General features: G+C 42.2%; 1 protein-coding gene across 1 annotated transcript in view; it reads right to left on the bottom strand.

Moving 5' to 3' along the window:
• Window positions 1-23557, bottom strand: part of gabrb2b (gamma-aminobutyric acid type A receptor subunit beta2b) — an 80295-nt gene that overhangs the window by 37899 nt on the left and 18839 nt on the right. Inside the window, exon 4 of the mRNA XM_079565982.1 lies at window positions 558-778. Within this exon, the coding sequence (XP_079422108.1) occupies window positions 558-778 (221 nt within the window). The remainder of the gene's footprint in view (window positions 1-557; window positions 779-23557) is intronic.

Here is a 23557-nt window from a genome sequence, read left to right as displayed (position 1 = left end):
AATAAGAAGGAAAAAGGACTCCAGACATGTTTTTTGACGAGAGTATCGTTATAACTTAGGCCCCTTAAAGGACAAATCCCAATCCTTCACATTTCCATTTGATTGTCGACATACCTGCAATTTCACCTGGAGTAAGTGAAACATTTTCTTTTTTTGAGTTTGCCGTGATAAACCACTCACTCCAGACCGAAGTGAATCAATATCACAACTAAACCCTGAATCGATCCAAAGTGTCAAAAAAGCCACTGAGATTTTTGGGACAAATCTCGTGAGAGCAGTATTAACAGACCCCGGGCTGTATTGAACCAGCTCAATCAGATGCCAGGCCAATATCCATCTTTGTTTGCTCAGGACATTGTATTTTGTGTATCACGCAAAACACAAAGATCGCAAATAAGTTTCAGTCGCGGGCCGTAGAGTATTTATCAACTCCGTCTGCATTTTCGGTCCACCGTAAGTGGAAAAGTGCCGTTACCACGCATAACAACAGATAGTCATTTTTGCACTTAATGAATTGATTAATCGCCATCTGTATAGCTATAAGCTGTAAGCCTCACCTGAGCCCGTACAGCACCGTGCCATCTGGATGCAGTCTGATCATGCGATTCTTCACTGTCACGCCGTGCACAAAGGACTTCTTGTCGTTGAGGAAGTAAGTGTCGGGGACCCACAGCTGGTCGGCCACACGGTTGTCCAGGGTCAGGTTCAGGGGGATCTCCGAGTAGGACAGACGCTTGTCCCGCCACGCCTGCTGGAAGTACATGGTCAACGTGTAGTCCTGTAGGGGCGCAGACGGGGGGCAGTGGAGGGCAGAGAGAGAGAAGAAGAAGAAGAAGAGAGACATTACACAAAAAGGCAAGCGAATGGGGAACACGACTGCTCTGATTGCGTCTTTGAAGTAGGCTGCCATTAACATCCTAAAAATCTTCATTTCCACTGGTGTCTTCACTGCGCATTATAAAAAGAGCTCAAGTCAAACACGACCTGCTTTTGTAGTACGTATTCTGAAAGGGGTAGACATCCAAGAAAAACAAACAACAAATTTAAGCCAGAGAAAGAAAATAGAGTATTTTCTACAACTACAGCTATTTTGGATTGAAACTGAACTCAGACGACTAGACAAGACTTCAATATTAGATGAGGGTCTCTTAAAAGCAAATGGGATACACTCTCCAACTACAAAGCAATTGGGGATTCCTTGTTCATGGAAACATGAGGGTAGGACAGAGTGTGGATTACTTTTTATAAAAGTACAAAATGAGGAGACAGATATATCTGCTATTGTGGCCATACCGCCTTTGCTATGCCCAATCCCGTCAGACCTTGGAAGCTAAGCTGGGAAGGGCCTGGCAGGACATGGATGGGAGACTATTTGGCAACACCAGGAAGCCTAGCGAATGTAGTGTGTGAGTGAGTGGTTGGTGGTGGTCGGAGGGGCCGATGGCGCAGACTGGTTGCCTCGCTTCCATCAGTCTACCCCAGGGCAGCTGTGGCTACAATAGTAGCTTACCACCACCGAGTATGGAGTGAATGAATAGTGCAATGTAAAAGCATCTTTGAGGGTCTAGAAAAAGGCTATATAAAACCAATGCATTATTATTATTATTATATGCTTTGTAGCATTATTTCAGCTTCTTATTTGTGTGCACAGCCAGGACGTGTAGTAGAACCACAAATGATAATAACCTCTGGCTATTTTCCAAAATGTATTTCACATACTTTGCACCGATCTGCTCTATTTGCTTTGACAACATTTCACAGATTAGGTGTTGAAATTGCCTAAAATGACATGGTCACAAACAACATTGTTTCAACAACAACAGGCCCTCAAAAAGAGTTTGAAATAAGAAACAATCCTCCCACTCTAAAGAACTCACACTTTCAGACATCGCTGCGCTCACAAAGCGGACACAACGCTGTTGAATTGGTTTTATCTTTCTGTGAAGCACTTTGGTCTTCCTGGTGTTATTGTAAAGTGCTATCGAAATACACTTTGATTGACTGATTGATTGAAATGTCTTTCCTAAGAAGGCTACAACAGTATGCACTGGTGGCCAGGAATGAAGTTGCAGTGGTCATTTTGGAGTTTGATAGAAATGTCTAAAAATAGACACTAGTTTACATAATTACATAAACAGCACCTTTTTGATAAGTTGACGAATATCCAAAGCCCCACACACGTTGATCAGATGCAGCTTATTTCACAAACAGTAAATCTAGGACGTGGCAAAACAGTCAAGCAAAGCACTCACTGCACTCCTACCGATCACCATGAAATATTCAAATCCACACGCTGTCTGGGGGAACTTTTGTCATGACTGGCATTTCCTTTCCCCTTCCTGCGGGAGAGGCTGAACATGCATTTTTGAATCGGGCCGACGGCTACAGATCTGACATCCTGCCCCTCGCTGGGACATGGAGGTTAGGGGACTGGCACGCGTCGTCTTAGTTGACTTAAATGGGGTTTTGTTGCCTTTCTGTTGTTTATACATTTTTCGCTTTGAGGAGCAGACACTTCCTCTCAATTTTTTAAAGACGACAGATAAATTATTCAGCAGTGTCACTGAGGGTGAGGATGAAGACAAAAAATATATTACTTGGCTTTTCGTCGAAGGCCATCAAAGAATAGGTATATAGAAACTCACAGTTGCTGAGTGTCTAGCATTTTTCAAAGCAAGACGGTGCCTTGTCTGTGCGCAGTTCTGTGCTGCTTTCCCCCATGGATTTTGGGTCTTCCCCGTTTATCCAAAACATCCGCCAACTAAATGTTGCTGATCAAGCTTTAAGTTCACGATCTGGCGATGGGTTGGCAACTACCCCAACAGATTTAATCACGGCAGAACTTTGCCTTACATAAGAAACTATGTCCCAGCCTTGATTCGCAGACCACGTGGACTTCCACATAGCCTTGTTCCAATACCTTTTATTATGACATTCAGGCTCCGGGGTAGCAGCCAATACTGATACTAGTCTGTGAATAAAAACTACAGCAAAGTCTGTCACAAAACGTCTTTCTTTAGAGATTTCTTGCAGATCTTGTAGGTTCTCCACAGCTTGTGTTTATGAGTTTGTTGGCAGTTTAGGCACCTCAATAATACCACTGCTATCTGTATCGGAACAACCTGGGGTCTTTCAGGTACTGCGTTTAACCCATCGAGGTACGGTACTCTTGACCATGCTGAGGATTAATCCAGCCATGCATCGAGAGCCATACCACACACTGACCAAATTCAAAGTGAACATGAAACACAACAAGTGAGGCTCAATTGATCCCTTCTCAAGTCCCGAGCAATAAATGAATCCTGTCCTTGCTTGACCTGTTCCAAATCCCGATGGCTGAGACTTGACCGAAAACAGGAATCAACTCCAGTTCCAGGAGCTCGACATGTAAACCTGCCTCAGCTTCTTCCCACCTCCTCACGCGTTTAATTTAACTACAGATGTAATCGGAATGAACTTGTTGGTGGAATAATTGGGGCCAGCTCGTCTCTTTTCCAGCACGTGCTCCGTACTCTCACTCCTCTCCCCCGTCGGTGCTTATGTAACCGCTACACACTCGCCTCTTCCTGCCCGCTGCGCCCATGTGCACGTGCCGCGGAGATGCTTGTTGCCATGCAGTTGAGCCCAAACTATTTCCTCCGCACTCATCGATACACGCTGTACCATCAAAGGGGGGGAGCTCTGGCTGTGATGTACCGAGCAGCAGGGGCACTTCTCACTCTGTGCATTTGTCGACACGTAACAGACACAAACGCTGGCGATTCACTGCTTCAGGGCGGGGAAGGAAAAAAAAAGAAAATGTGGGCATTGAGAGTAATCTGTGGTTCACGCTTTTTTGTGGAAGTTGGATTATATTCTGTCGACGATTTGGTGAGAGTGCCACATGAAAGATGTTGGAACAAGGTATTAATGGTATGGCAAAAAAAACCCGTCAATTTGTGTTGAAATAATCTCAGGAAAAGCATTTTCAGTATTTTACTGAATGTCTTCTTTGAATGTTGCCTCGCCTGGATGATCAGAAAGATGAGTGCAACAAGTGCAGAGAACAAAAGCCACTTGGGAGGGAGGACAAGCCTCATCACCAGAGTTAGGGCTGTTGACGTATTACAAAAGTAACACAGTACAAATATATATGACTTTTTCAGTAACTAATAACTACCAAATACGGTAATACGGTAATACAGGCCATAAGCGCAACTGCAGATGTCGTAGCAAGTTGCGATTTTTTGTCTTGGAGAGTAAATACTACGCTGACGCAGAAAAGGCGAAGGGAGAGAGGGATATTGTACATCCAATTATACAATGGAAATCATTTTTTCACTCAAAATTGGCTGTAAATACTGTTTAAAGTGATGCTAGCCCACAGTTAGCTTTGCCCGTTAGCCTGTTAGCTGCTTCTTCGTGCTTCTATTAGTGTGTATTGGTTGCTCAGGTCCGGTGGCAGTTGAGTTGCAAGTGTGGTTTTCTGTCCAGAGACACCAGGGGGAGAGGAAAGACCCTCCAATCATCCCATAAACACTGGTATTACCCCCAAAAGGGACTACGAAAAGGATTTATTAAGGTAAACACGTTAGTACTGCTTTAAAGCAGTACTAAGTAACTCTTGCCCCTAGAGGCCATAAGCGCATTAGTTGTCCGTCAGAGTTAATACTAGGCTGACAGAAAAGGTGAAGGGAGAGAGGGATATTGCACATACAATTACAAAATAGAAACTTTTTTTTCACTCAAACTTGGCTATAAATGGAGATGAGCAGTTATCTGAGGTGCGGGAGCCGGACCACACCTCTTGACACCCCTTCCTGGCAGCCATTTAAGCCCCCCGTTTACTGACCTCGTTCTCTCATTCGGGGTTTCCGGCCCCAGCCTCCCTCCCTTTATTAATTTTCTACTGCTTTTCCTACAGGGGACGCGAGCCCGGGATCTTACCTCTTCGAATCCCCAGAACGGCATTTCCATTTTGTAAAAATATTAATAAACGTATTTGTGCATACTATCTGAGGTTGTGGTCCTTGGGAGAGAAATACTGTTTAAAGTGACACTATCCCACAGTTAGCTTTGCCCGTTAGCCTGTTAGTGTGGTTTTCTGGCCAGAGACACCAGGGGGAGATGAAAGACCCTCCGAGCATCCCATAAACGCTTGTATTACCCCCATAGGGACTACGAACAGGATTTATTAAGGTAAACAAGTTACTTAGTTTTGCTTTAAATGGTATGTATTGAAATACTAACAAAAATCACTTGCTCAGAGGCATTCTAGCTATTTCCAGTTTGTTTTTTGTCAAAAGTAACTCAAAAGTAACTGAAAGTAGTCTAACATTTTTGAAACAGTAATATGTAACACAACTATACCACATTTTTAGAGGCTGTAACTGTTTATATAGAATATATTACAAATTTAAAGTAACTTGCTCAACACTGCTGATCATACAGTGTCTGATATCGCGTTAATTTCAAGTTTATCCTGGATAAAACTCATTTCAAAGTCACTGCTGTCCCCTGCTCTTGTTTCCTCAACATAATGAGTTTGTATTAAAAAGCATCAATCACGACGCCTATTCATGAGTTACTGAAGAACTCTAAGTAGATGTCATGGGAAAGAAGAGACCCCTACCTCCGAAACCAAGGTGTCTGAAGTTGTGTAAAGAATGACATGGGACCTTTAAATGGCTCCCTACAATATATTAGAATCTCTATATTCTAGTGCATGTTCTGGATTGATTTGTGAGCAAGACACCATGTCAATTGTGCTTGGGCCTAATCTAAATGTTTGTTTTTTTTTTGGTTCCACTTGAACTCACCCTTTCCACCACTCCCGCACAGATGAAATTTCAAGGATCATAATCTTGGGTTAATCCGGGATGTGGAAAAATAGCAGCGTGTTGTGTGACTTATACCTGGCAGTGCGGATTACACCGGCTTTCCGATTGTTTCCTGGAGCCACGGATTGAATAGGGGACAGCCTTTTGTGCTGCGAATTGCATTACTTGTCACAGCCGCATTGATAATAAGCTTCACTTATACAAGCCTTCTGTCATCCTGCCAACCGCGTGGCTTCTCCTTCTTTTTTTTTCTTTTTTTTTTTTACATGAAAGCGAGCTACTTTGAAAGCGACGCGAAGAAGAAAATTGACAGTTTTGTGCTATTGTCGGTGCTATTTTTATTGAAACCTATGAGTGATGCCATTGTCATTGCTTGAGTGCGTATTATTAAAAACTCTTGAATAACATGAAGGTTGGTGCGTGTGTGTGTGTGTGTGTGTGTGTGTGTGCGCGTGTGTGTAGGACTTAGCGTGGACAAACGACAGCTACATTGTGCGCGTCTTCTATTCTTTGCACGTGGGAGGTTGAGGTTGGCGCAGCATCTGACTAAATGGAAATCCAAAGGGAGGCTTGTCATAACAGCAGCCATAATGACCATCAATGTACAAATGTTGGAGAGAGAAGCGGCGGCAGATAGAAAACAGCGGAAGAAGAGTGATGAGCGAATAGACAAGGAAGCATCTGCCAAAGCTGACAGTACACTGAGATCATTAAAGTCATGTACAAAGTGAGGCGCTGTGTCAGAAAGTAATTCCGATGTCTATCCGCAAACAATAGAAAAGGACAGAAAAGGTTTGATCCATCTGTCTATGAAGTCTGTTGGAATTTAAATGCGTTGGTGAGGCTACCACACGTTTGCACAAATCGAGAATGCCGCCGGTTGACTCTTTTCAAATCTTTTTCCGTCATCAGCTTGAAGAGGGTCTGACTCCTGATTATGAAAAATGTACAGTATGAACCAAAACTTGACATTTCAAATCTAGTGCACCCATTGACTTTTGTGAAGTTACAGACTAGAGGCTGACAACTCGACATTGGACGCTATTGAAATGTTGCCTCTCAGTTATCTCGGACAAAATACTGTAGATTCTGGACTATTGAGAGAACCTGAATAGAAGCTGCACCAACAACATTCATAACATTTTTTTTAAATTATAACCTTTACAGTGGGAGGAAAAAGCATGTGAACGCTTTGGAATTTCTCACATTTCTGCCTAAAGTGGTCTGAACTTCAACACAATCACATGAACGACTAAACAGTGTCTGCTTAAGCTAATACCACCTAAACAATTACATTTGATCATATGTTATACAGCATCAATGCCAAGAAATCTCACTGAACTGCAGCAGTTTTGTAAAGAGGAATATCCAAGATTCATCCTGATCGTTGTGAGCGTCTAATCTGCAACAGAAATGCAGTTATTGAAGGAAGGAAAGAAGGATCCGCCAGATATTTAATACAAGGGAGTCCATGCTGTTGTGAATATGTCAGGTTTTTCTGCAAAATATCTTCATACACTTGTGAATAAATTCTTCTATTGATGATAGCACGTTGTCCGGGCCCTGAGGCAACAAAACAGCCCCAAACCATGATGCTCCCTGCACCACACTTCCCAGTGGGGATAGTGTAAAGATGTTGATGTGCTGTTTCATTTGTCCTCCTCACATGACGTTGTGTGTTCCTCCCAAACTATTCAACTTTGGTTTGCGAAAGAGCTCTCAGATGCTCCACAGCACTACTGGAAAAATATTCATTCATTTAGGCAGAAATGTGAGAAATTCCAAAGCATTCACATACTTTTTCGTGTATAAGCCACATGTGTTCCAAGCACAAGCACTTTTCTCTTCGTGTGCAGTCAGTTATACCAAGAGAACAGCAGCCTACGGGTACATTCACTTTTATTAAAGTGTGTTAAGAACTTGGATTATATTATTCTTTAAACGCATGTGTGTTTAATGAACCCAAAGTGCTGCCCTCCTCAGCGTGGTGGCGCACGCACAAATAGTTTTGTGCTCGGGAGTTTCCCGGTGTCCGAAGCTATAAAAATCTATAAATTAGGCGCACTATTGTACAAGCCGCAAGGTTCAAAGGGTGGGAAAAAAGAAGCGAAAATTACAGTATTGGCAAAAATGATTTTTTTATAGATACATGGAGACATAGTCCCACCAGCGTGCCCTGGGCCTTCCACAAGGCCTTGTCCCACTAGGACATGTCTGGAACACCTCCCGTGGGAGGCGACCAGGAGGCATCCGAAACAGATGCCCTAGCCTTCTCAGTTGGCTCCTTTCAACGTGAAGGAGCAGCGACTCTACTCCGAGCTCCTCCCGGGTAACTGAGCTCCTCACTCGATCTCGAAGTCAAATATAAGTTGTTTTAAATGCAAAATGGTTATATTTAAAAATGTATTCAGTCAACACAGACATTTACATCGGTAGTCTGGTGTTATAAGTGATTTACCTCAGAGCACTGTGCTTAGGTCAGACTGTTTTTAATGCAGGCTACTAGTTACCATAGACATGCGCTAGCCTAGTGCCACTAAACTCTTCAAATATATGGACTGCATGAATAAAAAAAAAATATCTCCAGAAATCAACAACACTCTGGATAACTAGGAAAGGAGGCTATATGTAAAACAAATCCTGAAATATCCCTTTAGGGTTCAATATGTTCATATTTCATTACTTATTTGGTGCACAATAGGGCAAAAACAAATAAATATGAGAAAAAAATCATTTGTGTCACTGAGAAAAGGCCTGTCGCTCCCAAACTACAGGCTTGAAATGCCTGTAATAGACTTCTGCATCATTGTCAAAACAGCTAATCTTGGACAAAATGCAGACGTTACTAATTTACCTGGCCTCCAATCTCCTCCCTAACTTTTGTAGTAGGTAGGTGGGTATACCACTTAATTTGGCTAATTTGGCTTTATCTGGCTTTTATCTTTTAACACACGCTGTCATATCTACAATGTTTGGACTGGATACATTTCGTAAGTATGCCACACTGTCTGTAGCCTGCTGTAATTTATCAAAGGATAAAACACGAGCTAGCATAACTTATCCCAGCCTCGCATGTTTCGACTCCTCTCTTGACGTTGCCCCAGTCGCACGCAGTGAATGCTAAAGTAGTATCTCAGTATCTCCTGAGCCGGCGGCCTCCACTCGAGAATATGTTCCAGTGTGTCCTTTGTGTGTGGCGTGCTGACTGAGCCTACCTGACCTGCTACCGGCACACCATGTCACAGCGAGAGCCGTCAACGCAGTGCACAGGCTTGTATCTGTCGTAACCAGTGAGCAGTCAATGGAAGACCCCACTGAGCTCGGCAGAACATACGGAAGAACTGGCATGTTTTTCATGCTGAGCCTTTTTCTCCATGACTTCTCAATGAATTCCGTGTGATTTCTGTTGGGGGGTCAAACTTCCTATAGCTACATACAGTAACTGATACTGGACTGAGTCTTGTCCATTTTTATTTTTTTTCATTTTTCATTGACGTCAAATGCTTCAGGGTGGCACCAGGGCCAACCGATATTTATATTAAGCCTATGAGCAAATTTTGAATTGCGATTACACCTACATTTTAGCATTCTGGTAATCCAACTGCCCAACTACATCTACCCCGGCCGATAACGCACCATGGGATGAGAGTAATTACATTTAAATTTAGAGGCGATATTAGCTGTAGCCGTTCAGTGTCAAGGAGTGGCCCATAGATACAAACGGCCAGGGTTGCCAGGTCAGATGTAACATGTAAAATTAGCTATTTCTGTCTTATTTTATTTGATCAAAATCACTATCTCGAATTAACCTGGCTAACGCCATGCTGCTGTGAGCGCTCGAATCATTTCAAACTGCACAACAGCCTGGGGACCATGGCCGAAATTTTCGCATGGATTTGGGAACCAATCACAGTACGAGGCAAGACGATGACGCGCTGTTCGATATACGGAAGCTTGACGTTTATTTACAGATTTTTAAAAAGAGTGTATTTACTGATCCAACATGACAGCAGCAGACACGATGGTATTTTTCGATCAAGCTTTAGACCTTGTTCTAAATAGTTTAGCTCAAAACAGCGGGTACGTCATATGTCATCTCATACGATGATACGATTGGCTATGGCTATGTGCAGACGCATGATAGACTTTTTTTTTCTTCCGTATCGCCCAATAAACGACTATGGATGATCGTAAACCACACCTCTCCTACGAGAAAATGAATTGGTGGTCCCCAGACTAAATATCACTTGTGATTTTAGTCTGGTGTTAGCCAGGCTAATCTCGAATGACAAAATCTCAAATCCAAGGTTCGGTGAGCTGCTTTTTCAATACGGGAGGGAGATAGGGGGCGGTTTCTCATCATCGCAGGAGCACATGGGCTCTGTTAACTAGTAAACAATATTGAAAATTCCAGCCACGCTGTATGTTCGCGGGTTTTCTGCGGTTTCTCAGATATTTTTGGGTGGGTTTGGCTGCCCAGACCAGGCAACCCTGCAGACAGCATCGCGTCATACAAGGAGGTGTGGCCTTGCCGTTTTGGAAAATACATTCTTTTTCTGATTCTCATTGTTTTCTGGTGGAATATGAAACTATTTATCATACACAAATGAAGTCGTGTCTAAATCGGCTAATATGGATGTTTTTCCACAGCAGATTGTTCAGTAGAAGCGGGGGGGAAAGACGGCAGTCGTAGCTAGCGTTAGCATGTAGCATAATGCTGGGGTCGGCCCGTCATTCCGACATCCCTCCATTGCGACATCCCGTCAATCCGACACTTTTTGACACCGCTATTCCGACAATTGGTCCTTAAAGGAATAGGCCACCGTTTTTACATACTGAGATATGTTCTTACCTTAGCTTTGACGAGTTCTTTAGGACCTGTCTGGTCTTCCCCCGTTCCTTCAATCACGTAAACACAGCGCAGACAGCGTTAGCATTTAGCCTCTCCCCCTTCTCCACTATAGCTCCAAAACTGGTCAAGTTAGAAGCTACCAAGCTCTTCCACGTTTTCCTTATTTAAATATGGTTACGTGAAGTGTTACACTACAAAGTATAATTACACAAAATTAAACAATGTGGATTTTCTAAGCGGATAAAAGTACTATATTGTAAGGCGTAATAATACCAGGAGTAGTTCGAAATCCGCACAGTAATCTTCACTTTACTGTGCGGATGCCAAACTACTCCTGGTATTATGGGCAAATTATGGGCTGTTGAACCACTTATTGGGTAGAAAACTATATTCATAATTCAGCATTTGTTAAAGCAGTTTTGGAGTATGGATTTTTCTCCGTTTTGTTTTCCCCCTCAAATGCTTCAAACATGACCATATATGGGTGATTCCAGCGATGCCGTCTGTATCTATGCCCCTTTAGCTGAGGCTACAGCTAATATCCATAGCCAAAGATACTTGGAGAGAACTATACTACCTCAGTTTGGACGTGGACGAGACGAAATTAATAAAGAAAGGCACTGCATCGATGCATTACGGTATGAGGCTACAGCTCTATGAAAAAAATGTTCAAAAGCTTTAACTAGGACATCTCATTCTACTGATGTAAGTCTCTTGATTGGTGTACTGCATAAATTATATCCTTGTCAGCGAGTTTTAGAGGAGTTCTTGGGATGTGCGTATGGGATAGACTATAACCACGCACATTTCAGTAAAACTTTGTAAAGCCTTTTTTTTTGTCCCTTTTCTTTTTTGTTTTGTGTTTGATAACTCTTACAACCCCGATCGCATTATCGGCGAACACTGAGTCAAATTGCCCACAGTTTTGGGAGGTCTATGTATGGTCAGTCACCGCCTTTCAGCCTGACAAATTGTGCCAACTCGCTTGTTGACATTTCCGAGCACGAAAAACAAGTCTACGGTTCAGCTTGGACGAGGAACGACGGCCTCTCTCATGAATGCACAAAATCCCCATTGTGCATGGCCACGCATTCTCTATTGTTAACAAAGTATACTATTTGCAAGAGTATTTGGACATTCATAAAGAATTTGAAGAATGACGTGTCTAAATAAAAAATAGTCTGTATAGCTGCTCAACATGACCTTCTCAGCCCCAATCATATGAGGGCTGGCCCGTCCACGAGCTCGTCACTGCATGTTATCGCCACAGAAAAGCTCACGCACACTTTACATTTTTTCCCCATTTTTCCAAAAGTTATTGTCAATGCTAAGATATGGATCGAAATAAGGCAGTTCTGTGTGTGAAGAGACTAAAGACGGGCATGGGGCAAACAAATAAGTGACTTAAGTAGAGTATTGTCCAACATGAACATCTTTTATATCAGTGGTTCTCAACCAGTACAGCTTTGGGACGCACCTTCTTCAACCTACAGTATAAAGACAAGTCACTGCAGGTGAATGGGGGAAAAACACATGTAGAGGCATCATTTTGAAATGGATGCTGTTGATTACTGACATAAATATAAGAAAAAAAGGTTTTCTGTCATTTTATGTGGCCCAAATTGTCCATATTTTCAGCAATGAAGTCTAAATAATGGATAAAGACAAGTTAAAATACCTGTCAGGTCTTTGTGCACGCAAAACAACCAAAGATTTTGCTAGCACTCGGCCTCTCCCAAGGCTCCAAACGGGGGTGAAGTTGGAAGCTACCACGCTCTTCCGCGGGCACGCACAGAGACCAGACAGGTACATATCAACTCGTCTAAGCTCAGGTAAGAACATGTCACAGTAGGGAAGAACTGTGTGCTCTCAGTCACACACAGCATGTGGCCTCTCCCAGCATATTCCTATAGCTCCAAACGGGGGGTGAAGTTATAAGCGATGAAACTCTTCCATGGGCACAAAGACCAGACAGGTACATATAAACTCGTCTAAGCTCAGGTAAGAACATATCTCAATATGTAAAAAAACGGTGGCGTGTTCCTTTGATGTAGATATTGCTGTCGGAGTGTAAAGAGAACCATACGTTTTATGTGTGTCACCCAGAAAGGAAATGACCATATTTGGATTACAGCGTCATCTCAGTCACCTTTTGCTTATTTCCTTGCTTGATGGCGTACGATACATCATAAAATAAGCATTGCAAATGGAGAATTTAACCTTTCTGATGTTAAGAGAGAAAACTACTGTGGCTATCATCTCAACATTGACCACTTCCGTGTCTCGCCGAAACAATTTAAAAAAAACTTCATGAGAATGATCCCTGGTGGCATCCCGACCACCAGTCAACAACCAGCGCTGTACGTACCCAACTTCATCTGCATTACAGCCAATGACTCTTTTTCTAATGAAGTCGGAACACATATCGCTGTGACAAATGAATTCACGATCCTTCAGATTAGTTGTTTATCAAGTGGCCTATGTCGAAACAGATTGCTCGACAGTGCAGTTGCCTTTGTGGCCTCTAGATGGCACAAAATCAAGAACAATGCAGCTGTTTCTTCAAATTCCGTCTCACACATTCCTCATACATTTTCTGTTAAAACTGGTACATTAGCATTACCTCCCCCCCCGTACACCGAAGCATAAACCAGGCAATTGAATTTATGACCCAGTTACTACAAACCAAACTGTATATTACGCCATAAACCTGGGTTGAACTCTCAATACAGAAAATCCCCTTCCGGACCTGCATGAATAAAAAACATTAACTGCTTTTATATACGGGCGTACGGCGGATAACAACAAATGCTTCAAAGCTCCCGTGCCGCGGAAACAGTTAATAAATACGTGTGCGCGGTGTGGCTCGGGGGGCTGTGGAGTTTGCTGTGCGGAAGGGCGATGAAGTCTCTCGAAGTCTACGGGGAGCGAAGAGAGCAATGAGACTTGGAATGACTTAATACTGTTAGGTTTGCTCTCTCTTCCCAGTGCCCTTCGAGCCGCTTTTCCATTTGAGAGCGGCGTGGCGCGCTCGTAGCTGCGGGGATGGGATGGAGGAGGACGAGGAGGGGAGGGCTGTGGAGGTGGCGTTGTGGAGATGGACTGGCTAAATGAAAGGCGTCGCAAAGCTCAGTGGACCAAGTGATGTAAATTGCTTTTCTTCTCCCGGCTCTCCACGTCCGCATAACTTCAGTAGCTGCAGTGACCTCCCAGTGCCACATCTCGATCTGCTCAGCCCCTTTTTTTTTTTTTAACCATCATTTTATAGCGGCGGGCTTATCATTTGTTTTCACATTCTTGATCGGGCCTTCTCAGTCTAGTTCGGCCTCACGTTGACGTAGTTCTCAGAGGAGCCGACAGATGCAAAAGAGATCATAGTGATGCATGTGCGAGTGATTTCGATCATTGTCTAACAGTCTGGAGTCTAAGGGTCTTTTGAGATGCAACGTGATGCATAGTACCAGACCTGTTAGTGTCAACCTACAATTGAAGCTTAGGTTGAAAGAGAAACAAAAACGACCAACCAACCAACCAACCAACCAACCAACCAACCAACGGCAAGTGAACACCCTTTGTAAAGTCATCTAAAACCAAAACCTCCAGACCAAAACCTGGCTCAAAATCTACAACTGGGCTCCATTGTTGCTGACCATATTGTTCCCAGTATAGAGGCCTCTCTGTTTTCCCCCAAAAACGTCACCCATTGTGGAGCGTAACCCTTTTCGCACAAATGGAGATGGAGTTTATACATTTGCATTGAATGCGCCACATCTCTGCGTCCAAATGGTTTAAACTGTGATAGATGTGAGCCATTCCTCTGTTCTCTGACCTTGAGGAGCTGCACTGAATCCTAAAGCAGTCCGCTCCCGTCCACTGCTTCTAACTCACCCTCGACACTGTTTCATGCTCTGTTCACGATACTCAAAACTAATTGTGCCATCAAGATCACACAAGCTGAGCAGATAGCTTCGGAAACTTACAACCAATCAATGAAGCATTTACTCGAGTAAATGCTCCAACCAAAAGCAGAAATCATTTTTTGATGCTTGCATTGTTTAACGCTTCAACTCTCAACACATGCTGTATATTTTTACATCCCACTGGCTCAAACTTTAACACTCAATCCTTCTTCTTCTTCTTCTTCTTCTTCTTCTTCTTCTTCTTCTTCTTCTTCTTCTTCTTCTTCTTCTTCTTCTTCTTCTTCTTCTTCTTCTTCTTCTTCTTCTTCTTCTTCTTCACACTCTATTACCCACCCCCTTGTACATTTCCAAAAAAAGCCCTCCAACAACAAGTGACTTTCAATTTCCCGCCCCGCGCTGCCCTCGTGCCGACCGCGACAGGGCACGAGGAAACTGGCATAGGGAGCATCTGAAGTGCCCTAATAATAGACAGAGGATCCCTATAGAGCTGAGTGACATGCGTGCTCGCTCCCCGCAGGCCTGTGTACAGTGTGTGTATAAACCGAGGCTGTGTATAGAGAACAGCTTGAGCGCCGCGTGGAGTAAATCTGACACAGGAAGCACACAGGGGCAGCTGCAGGGGCTTATAAGGCCCATTTGAGCCACTATGAATGCCTCCGATAAGTCACCTCTGTTTATTTCACTTAGAAACAGCGCTGGTTTCTAGTTAAGATGTGTCAATGCTTAAGTGGTTCGGTACGATGATAAAGACAGACTTTGACATACTGGTCCTTCATGTGTTGGTGACGGTAAGCTTTCGTAGGATTAGTAGGAATTGCAAGGGTTCCGCCGTGAAAATATTTCCCTGTACTTGTCCTCTCACCAAGATTTCGGGGAGGAGCGGCCCTGTCAGCCTCAGTACAGCTGTTCCCTGTACACATCCATGCCCTATCCCACAAATGAACCCAGGCAATGTTCTGTGGGTACTCTTCGAATTATAAGTCCGCCACCCAGAGACCATCCTCAGACCTCCGAAGCCAATCCGAATCGTAAACCCTAACCTTCGCCCTGACACTAAAGAGAAAACTGCGATGGTACACCAAGTTTTGCAGCTCATGGGAACCTCAGGCTGACCCCCTTGCAAGAGTTACTTACTTAATTAAACACAATTGCACATGGAGGAATGCGCGGAGAGCTAGAAAAGAAGATTCTAGTTTTCTGCATACTTTAGCGGACACAAGTTGCCGCCAAGTAGCATCCCTACTTTGTAATTGTGTATCAGTGTCTGTTGGTGTTTTTCTCCCAAATTGAGTTTGCTAAATTCAGTCGCCGAATCAATAAATTGCTCTGTCTAATCTAAAGCTCTTAGTCTCGGTCCACGTTGTACGTTTTCCTCTAAAGACCATTACCTTAAAGAACTGTCTCTTGAACTGTCTCCTCAAACTCCTGACCATAAAGAGAAAGGCCAACTCCACATATTCCACTGTGCATCCTTATTCACTTTGGCTTGAGAATCATCTTACCACAGTGTTTCCTCCCAATTCAAAACTAATCTGACAATACAGAGATTGGGATTGGGTCAAACCTGATTCCTCAGACTCCAAGCACTTTCCGTAATAATAAAACAATGGAGATTTCTAAATGTAAAATGGCCCTTCTGGAGTTATTGTTCACATAAAAGCCATAAAAGCCATTTGGAAACTAAAGTGTGTTATATATTTCCCCCTAACACTGTGCTGGATGTATTTACTCGTATTGATCGGGCTGCTAAGCTTTCTTGGTTTTAGCTGTGGACAGTGTTTGCTCGTGCTCCCTGGCATGGCAAACTTCCATGGTAACATGACATTAACAGTCCACCCTGAACCGTAAAACTGTAGCATCCTTAGACATTCTTACTTTGAGATGTACAGAGGCAATTTAGAAAAATGGGCTAGGGATGAGAGAGAGGGGGCAGAGGAGGACAAAGATGATTAGGGTGCTTTCATATTGCCAGAGAGACATTGATGGCCATTTCAATCTCCACTGTCATAAGGCACTGATTGAAGGTTAGCCGTCAAGAGCAAGGCAAAGAAAAATTGTCACTTGTTCAGAGTGTCCTATATGGTATGCTCACACTGTTCATGACAATAAATGGCCACATTTTACAACCAGTCATTTCTACAATTACTTTGAATTCCTTTTTGTATTGTGGAAGTAGGGGGCTCTGTTGTTTTTTCTCCGTTTCCTGACGTACTTCTATCAGTATGAGCAATAAATGACATGTACAGTAACTGTTCAATCAAATCAATTGGGCCGTCCTTTACTTTCCACATACATCACATATTGCTCCTCGGGCCATTTTATATGGGCAGTGAGGACCACAATAGAAGATGTTTGTAGTATGGGTGTGACAATATATCGGTGTAACGATTTATCAGGATATTTTGCAGGACATTCTGATTCTGACATCGATACTTTTAATGATGTCATGCATATTAATGACCAGCGTAATGCATATTGAAGTTGCAGTGCTCCACTGTTTTCACAATAGACGTCAATAATGATCAAGAATTCAGTCAGAACAGTAGAGGGCAGCACTTCAATTTAAGCACTTGGATCTCACCCTGTCACACAGATATATGTGTGGTTTCTTATTTAAATGTAAGTGATGCCATTCACAGATCAGTAGACCCATTTCAGTGTTTAAGTCAGGGATCATTTATTCAGTATGGGGGTGCAATGCAAATCATAAATATCATGTATTTGTTCAAAACAAGTTTTAAAATTGCATACGTTTCGTTGAAAATCGCAGTGTATTGTAGGTACTTTTTTTGCAATATATTGATTATCGGCATATTGTGAGGTTCTCATGAGCCATGTATCGTATCGAATCGTGAGGTACCCAGAGGTTCCCACCCCGTGTTTGTAGAGCTCTTTTACATAGTAGATCCTTTGAGTTTTGTGTTGCTTTCAAAATTGCAATATTTGTGATTTGCTGATTTAAATTAATTGTCCAGCCCTACTTAAAGCAACATCTGGTAAAGAAAAGGGGGAAAAAAAGAAATACAGTAGTACAACATACGCATAATGAATTCATGCAATACACGTATAAAACTAAACTAGTACAAATTGCAATATGACAAGTTCTGTTTTATGTCTTTGGCGCCGCCCATGTGTTTGTAAGCAGTGTGTCGACCTGTGAAGTGGTAATATCCTTGAGCAAGGACTCCCTGGAAGAAGCAATATCTCCACACAGCGGGACTGACCTACAGGAGACACAGGGGAGCTCAGCGTGTAGCCAGCAAACATATGTGTGTGTGTGTGAGAGAGAGAGACAGAGAGGGCGGCGGTTTGAGCCAAAAATACAGACCAAAATCATGTTACAACTGGGAACATGCAACAAATGAAGACCTGTAAAACCTTAATGGGTTTTATGACCTCTCCGGTGTTTAGAGCAGAAATTGTTGCTCTGATCGTAATGAAATAAGTTGGGGAACAATCAAAATGTACAGATAATGTTAGCATTGTTTTTACACTATGAAACTTCACATTCATTAGACGGCAAATCTATTGTCTATGTTCCACTTTTGTGTGTGTGTTTTTTTGTTAAACGTTGTTAGACCTTCATTTGTATAATGGTAGCAATTAACCTCTTAACCCCTTAACCGGATCTCCAGTTTGGTTTTACTCAAATCTAAAAGCTTCATGAAAAAAGCGTCAAAAAAGGATGAAAAAGCCACAAAAGAGTGACAAAAAACATGACAAAAATGCGATGAAAAACTGACATAAGCATGACAAGAAAACGACAAAAAAGCATTAAAAAAGAGAAAAAAATCCCCCCCAAAAAAATCGGTGACAACGCGACATAAGAGACAATCAGTTTTGTAGGTCTTAGCTTTCAAATGAGGTGTTAAACTCCAATCGAGAAGCTTTTAGATTTGGGTAAAACTGAACTGGAGAAGATGTGCTCTGTTGAAGCGGGGGTTAAGAGGTAAACTGAGTGTTGTGGAAGCATTTACAAAAATCAAGACATTGCCATCTTTCAAAGACAGCAACAAAAAGGTTCAATTTCGTTGTACACTAAACACCACACTCTTAGCAAGTCCAAGCAAAGTCATTACTCAACTGTCCGGGTTTAGTATTATATTCAACATTCATTATAGAGTGTCCAGTTTTTGTTCGCGTGATCACAGTCCACTTCATTGCACTACAGAAACATGATCAGGTTTATTAATATATCTCCGTCGCGTTGCCAGGATGCACTGTGTGGTTAAAGCGGCACACCACTTGTTATGTTAATTTGTCTGAAAATTAATGTTCCACATGTAAAACAGGCACACGGTGTCCCTCGTACTTCACATCAGAAAACAAGTGTGAGTCAGTGACCTCGGTGTCCGTGCAATATTGTCTGCCACCAAAACGCACATTATGAGCCAGCAAACTAAAGCACTATAACATTGAAGGACCTGCAGAAAGTACTTTCCGGCGCCTTAGCTTTGGCATGGCACATAGATACATTTAGAATACAGTGTAAAAGAACAACATCTCAAAACTACCACATTGTGACATTTATGTGTGTGCAAATTGCCTGCAGAGTAGCAGTCTTTAGTCTTTGCAAGAGCAGTTCAGAGTGAAATCATTTGGCACAAGCTTAAAAGCAAGGCTGCTCACATGCTAAAGCGCTAAAATGATCAGAACTAGCCTGATCAAGGGGTATGGACTGGAACATACCCAAACAGACCAAAACAAAACTCACAACATATGTTATTTGATGATGGGTAAAACCGTGCTTAACTTTTAGGAGCTTTTTATTATCGTCTCAGAGTTGCATGTTTATAGGTCATCGATTGGAATAAGCTGAATCACTTAGTTTGACATGTTGACGAACAATGGTATAATCTACATGACTGCAAAGCCCTAATACTCCCATCCGTCCAAATGACAAACCACATACAGAAAGGTCAACACTAATCCTCTCAGAGTTACTTGTTGTAGCAGTGAGAGTTGATCAGTATCTCACCCAACATGACCTCCATAACTGCACAGGGACATCAAGATTACACACTTGTAGATAGTTTGATCTTTTTTTGCTCTCTGCCCTCTCAAATAAAGTGCAATCTCTTCCCCTCCCCTTCAAATTCTGCAGACATTAACATGTGAGCAGGTCATCCACCAGTGAAACAACACTCATTCATTTAAATATGGTAAAATGCCACGGGTGTATTTAGTCCAACAATGTTTGAGCTTATATTTAAATGCCGGTATAATAGATTATTGTTAAACTTCACTGGCATTAAGTCTCTATTAACATCCAACACGGATGACGTCACAAAACTAAAAACAGAAAACTTTCAGGGATAGCGAGCTCGTCGTGATGCTGTCGCAATCCCATTAACAGGTCTGAGCATCATGCTGCTCTTCTTGTGAAAACCAATCCACACCTAACATATTCCTGTCTGTAACCATTATCAACATCTGTTTTATTCTTTTCTTTTCTTTTTTTTTTTTTACAAGGTGTGATAAAAAAAAAAAGAGAAAACGTATGTTCCACTGACAATAGGATTGAAGTCGTGTGTGTGCCAAAAGAGTCAAAGCAACAGGGAAAAGTGTCTTGCTATTAGAGATACGTCTTGGCTTAGAGTCCTTTCCTGAGAGATACACATTTTTGGCACACTATACCAAAGTCTTAATACGACAACAACAACAAAATCCCCATTCAATGATTCAGGCTTTGAAGTGCTACGAGAATTATTGACGCTCTTTGACTGATGTAACTGCTTTTGACTATTTTTTATATACTGTAATTATTGTAAAATAAAGCAGACCTAAGTACGCTCCTTGAGGGACACCTATTTTGGGACTTACCAAACTTTTTATGAATGACTCTTTATTACTTAATTCTGTGGGAAGTTGATCGATTTCTAGATCACATAACATACAAAAAAGGTTCTTAAGACAAATGAATAACTAAACCATTAAGACTTAGGGGGTCATTTATCAAGACAGGTGCCAAATAGGGAGTGCAAGTTCGTAAATGGCAATTTTGTTGGGCATGTTGCACCAAATTTACCATTTCAAATAGCCTGTATTACATTTTTATTAGAAAAAGTTACTCTACATAAAATGCTTAAATGACTCTTGCACATGAGCAAACGCATGGTAAATGACCCCCAAAGAGCGCTCTATTAAATACTGCATGAACAAAAAAGTTAGCACTTTGTCAGCAGATTTTGTTAGAACACAACCACAACAATATTACAGTGGAGTTAAGTTATGCAAATCAAGGCTGAATCTAAACTGTTGTGCATGTGTAAGTTGCCATGCATTTCTGATTTAAACTGTGCTAGCAAAAAAAGTCACAGTCAGATGGCGTACCTCTGCGACTTTGCTGGGCTGTGATTTCTTGCAATATGGATATGAAGTCTCCTACAACTGTGATAATGCGAATTTGTCTATATTCATACAAAAAAAAAAAGAATGCTTTAATATAATTGTGTGTGAGTGTGTGTCCTTAACAAAAAAAGATCTGGATGTCCTAGTATTGAACCTCGCGACACACCACACAACGTACATCATTTTTTACCTATTGTTGAAACTTGTTTCACACATTCCAATTTCCGCTCCTTTGAACGCTGAACTCCTTTGAACCAGAATCACCCCATGGCCCATCACTGCCATTCCATAAAACATGCAGCTTTCTGACCTGAAACTAATATAACAGAGCCTACGTCAATGTTCCATAAAAATATACTGTAGGCATAGATCACGACGAGCCCTATTTACTTTGTATGGCTTGATGAGCTGAAATGAAGCAATCACCGCTCTCTCGCACACTTTAGAGGATATCATACTGAGCGTGTCAGTCTGAACATGTTAACTTGATTAACTCTCTAAAAATAACCCCCACGCGCTGAGATCCGCCCGGCAACACTTGATGAGGTAATGCTCCAGCTAAACAAACAATGCCATCAATGCAAATCTCTATATAGGTCAATTTAAGTCGACAAAGAAGCTAAACTGAAAATCATACACATAAAAGAAACAGTTGCATACATTTCATAGTCGATACTTCAGCCAAGAGATGCATAAACAACAATAAAGTAATGCATGAATAGCATGTGTTAAAATATGCACAGAAACAAACTGCATGGATGACTCTTAATATGCAATATGCCCACACATCCCGATTTAATGATTGTGAATGGAGCTTTCGTTGAGTCACTGGGCACACAAAGGCAATTTCATTTTTATTCCACTGCAAATTGTAGTGGCTGCTGCGTATTGTTATTGTAGTAATCTTGAAGAGACAGTGGTTCCCAGTTGATGTTTCAACAGCCCAACATTGCAGCATGAATAAGTAGAAAAAGGCATTGGTTTAAGTTTATGATGATTGGATGCTTGAATTTTAGAGCCAAAATGTTAGAGCTCCATCCATAAACCAACTTTTTCCTGCTGATAAAGGTCTACTGTCCCCAGTGTTTGTTTGTTTTTGCCATTTTTGTGTAAACTAATTTTTTTGAGGTTTCTGTAAGTGAAGATCCATGTCTTGACCCCATGGCTATCTGATAACTCCACCAGAGGAGGAGCATTTAGCGTTACATCTACGCAGCATCAGGCAAATGTATCATTAAAGGGACTATGCGGAGTTTAAAAAGTTAAGATTAAGTATTTTCCTCCCCCTACATGTTCTGGCCATGTCCTAATGTTTAGAATGAGCCCAGACCTGTTCACCACAACTGTTACTTCGGGTCCGAATTGCCGTCATGCTTAGAAGGTGCAGTTACACATACGACCTGAGGTGGCAGTAGTGAGTATAAAATGGCCAACTTGTATCTAGCCCCTTTAACAGTGGAGAAGTTAGCTGCACCACGCGTCGGTGTTCCTCATATTTCCAATAGTTTGCTGAATATCTCTCCTCACCCCTTTTTACCCTCAACTGTCATGTGTAATATAGCAAAATAGAGGCGGGACACCTAGGGCACTAGTAAATACATATACAGTACACTACATCACAATGCTGTTTTCATTCGAGCTTAACAGAACCAACAATAAGACTGAAAACCTATGACAAACTAGAATTTGCAAAGCGCTCCATGGCATCGTCTGGCCCACAACTGCAACCTCAAAATTCAGCGCGGGGGTCAATTATTGGGCTGAAGGTGCTGCAACCCACTTCGATTTGTAACTCGTACAAAGCCCCTCGCAGAGGAGATCGGGACATTATTAAACACCGGGCCACAGAGCAAAGACAAGGGTATATGGACACTGTACAAGAGCAAAGACACCACAAAAAACCCCGGCTTCATCGCAGCGCAGCCCAGGTGGGAACTGCTGACCTCATTCCAGGGCATGCCTCGCTGACAAACAAGAGGAAGCCAATGATCAGCTTCCTGTGTTTTGACAAGGCGTGATAAAGAAAAGGGGTCAAGTGACAATAGAAGTTATGTGCCTTTTATGTGCCACACATAAGACAAGGCCGACAAAATGAAAAAAGGATGCGGATTTACCAAATGAAGTATACTTTTGCCGGTATTTACAGCAGGATGAAAACAAAACTAAACTGGAATTGCACAATTAATCCGCACTGAACTGAAATTGCAATTTTAATGGTCACAGTTAACACATTTTAAAGGTTGCAATGCTTGTGATTCTTCTCTTGCGAATGCTTCTAGACCGCAAACATTTCATTATTAGACCGTCATCCCTCACACCTCCCATTTACGTAAATAACACCGGTTGAGAGAGAATCCATGATGACCGTGTTCCTGAAAAGGGCAAACGGGCGAGAGGAGCTACAAGCTTCCGCAGTTCTCCAGGGTCTGTCAGTGTAAGTCCAAAGCCAAAACTTTCAAAATCCATGAAAGAAAGGTCAGCGTGGCTAAAAAGTATGCTACTCCGCTCAGTGGTGTCACAGGAGGAAGATATATTTTCAGAAACTCTTTGGAGCCAGACTTTTCAGTTGTTTTTTGGGGGAAATGCAAAGTCTATATGAGATTCCATATTACAGC

Source organism: Gobius niger (assembly GCF_951799975.1).
Source record: "Gobius niger genome assembly, chromosome: 11".
NCBI lineage: Eukaryota > Metazoa > Chordata > Actinopteri > Gobiiformes > Gobiidae > Gobius > Gobius niger.
This window is presented reverse-complemented; position numbering and strand designations above follow the sequence as displayed.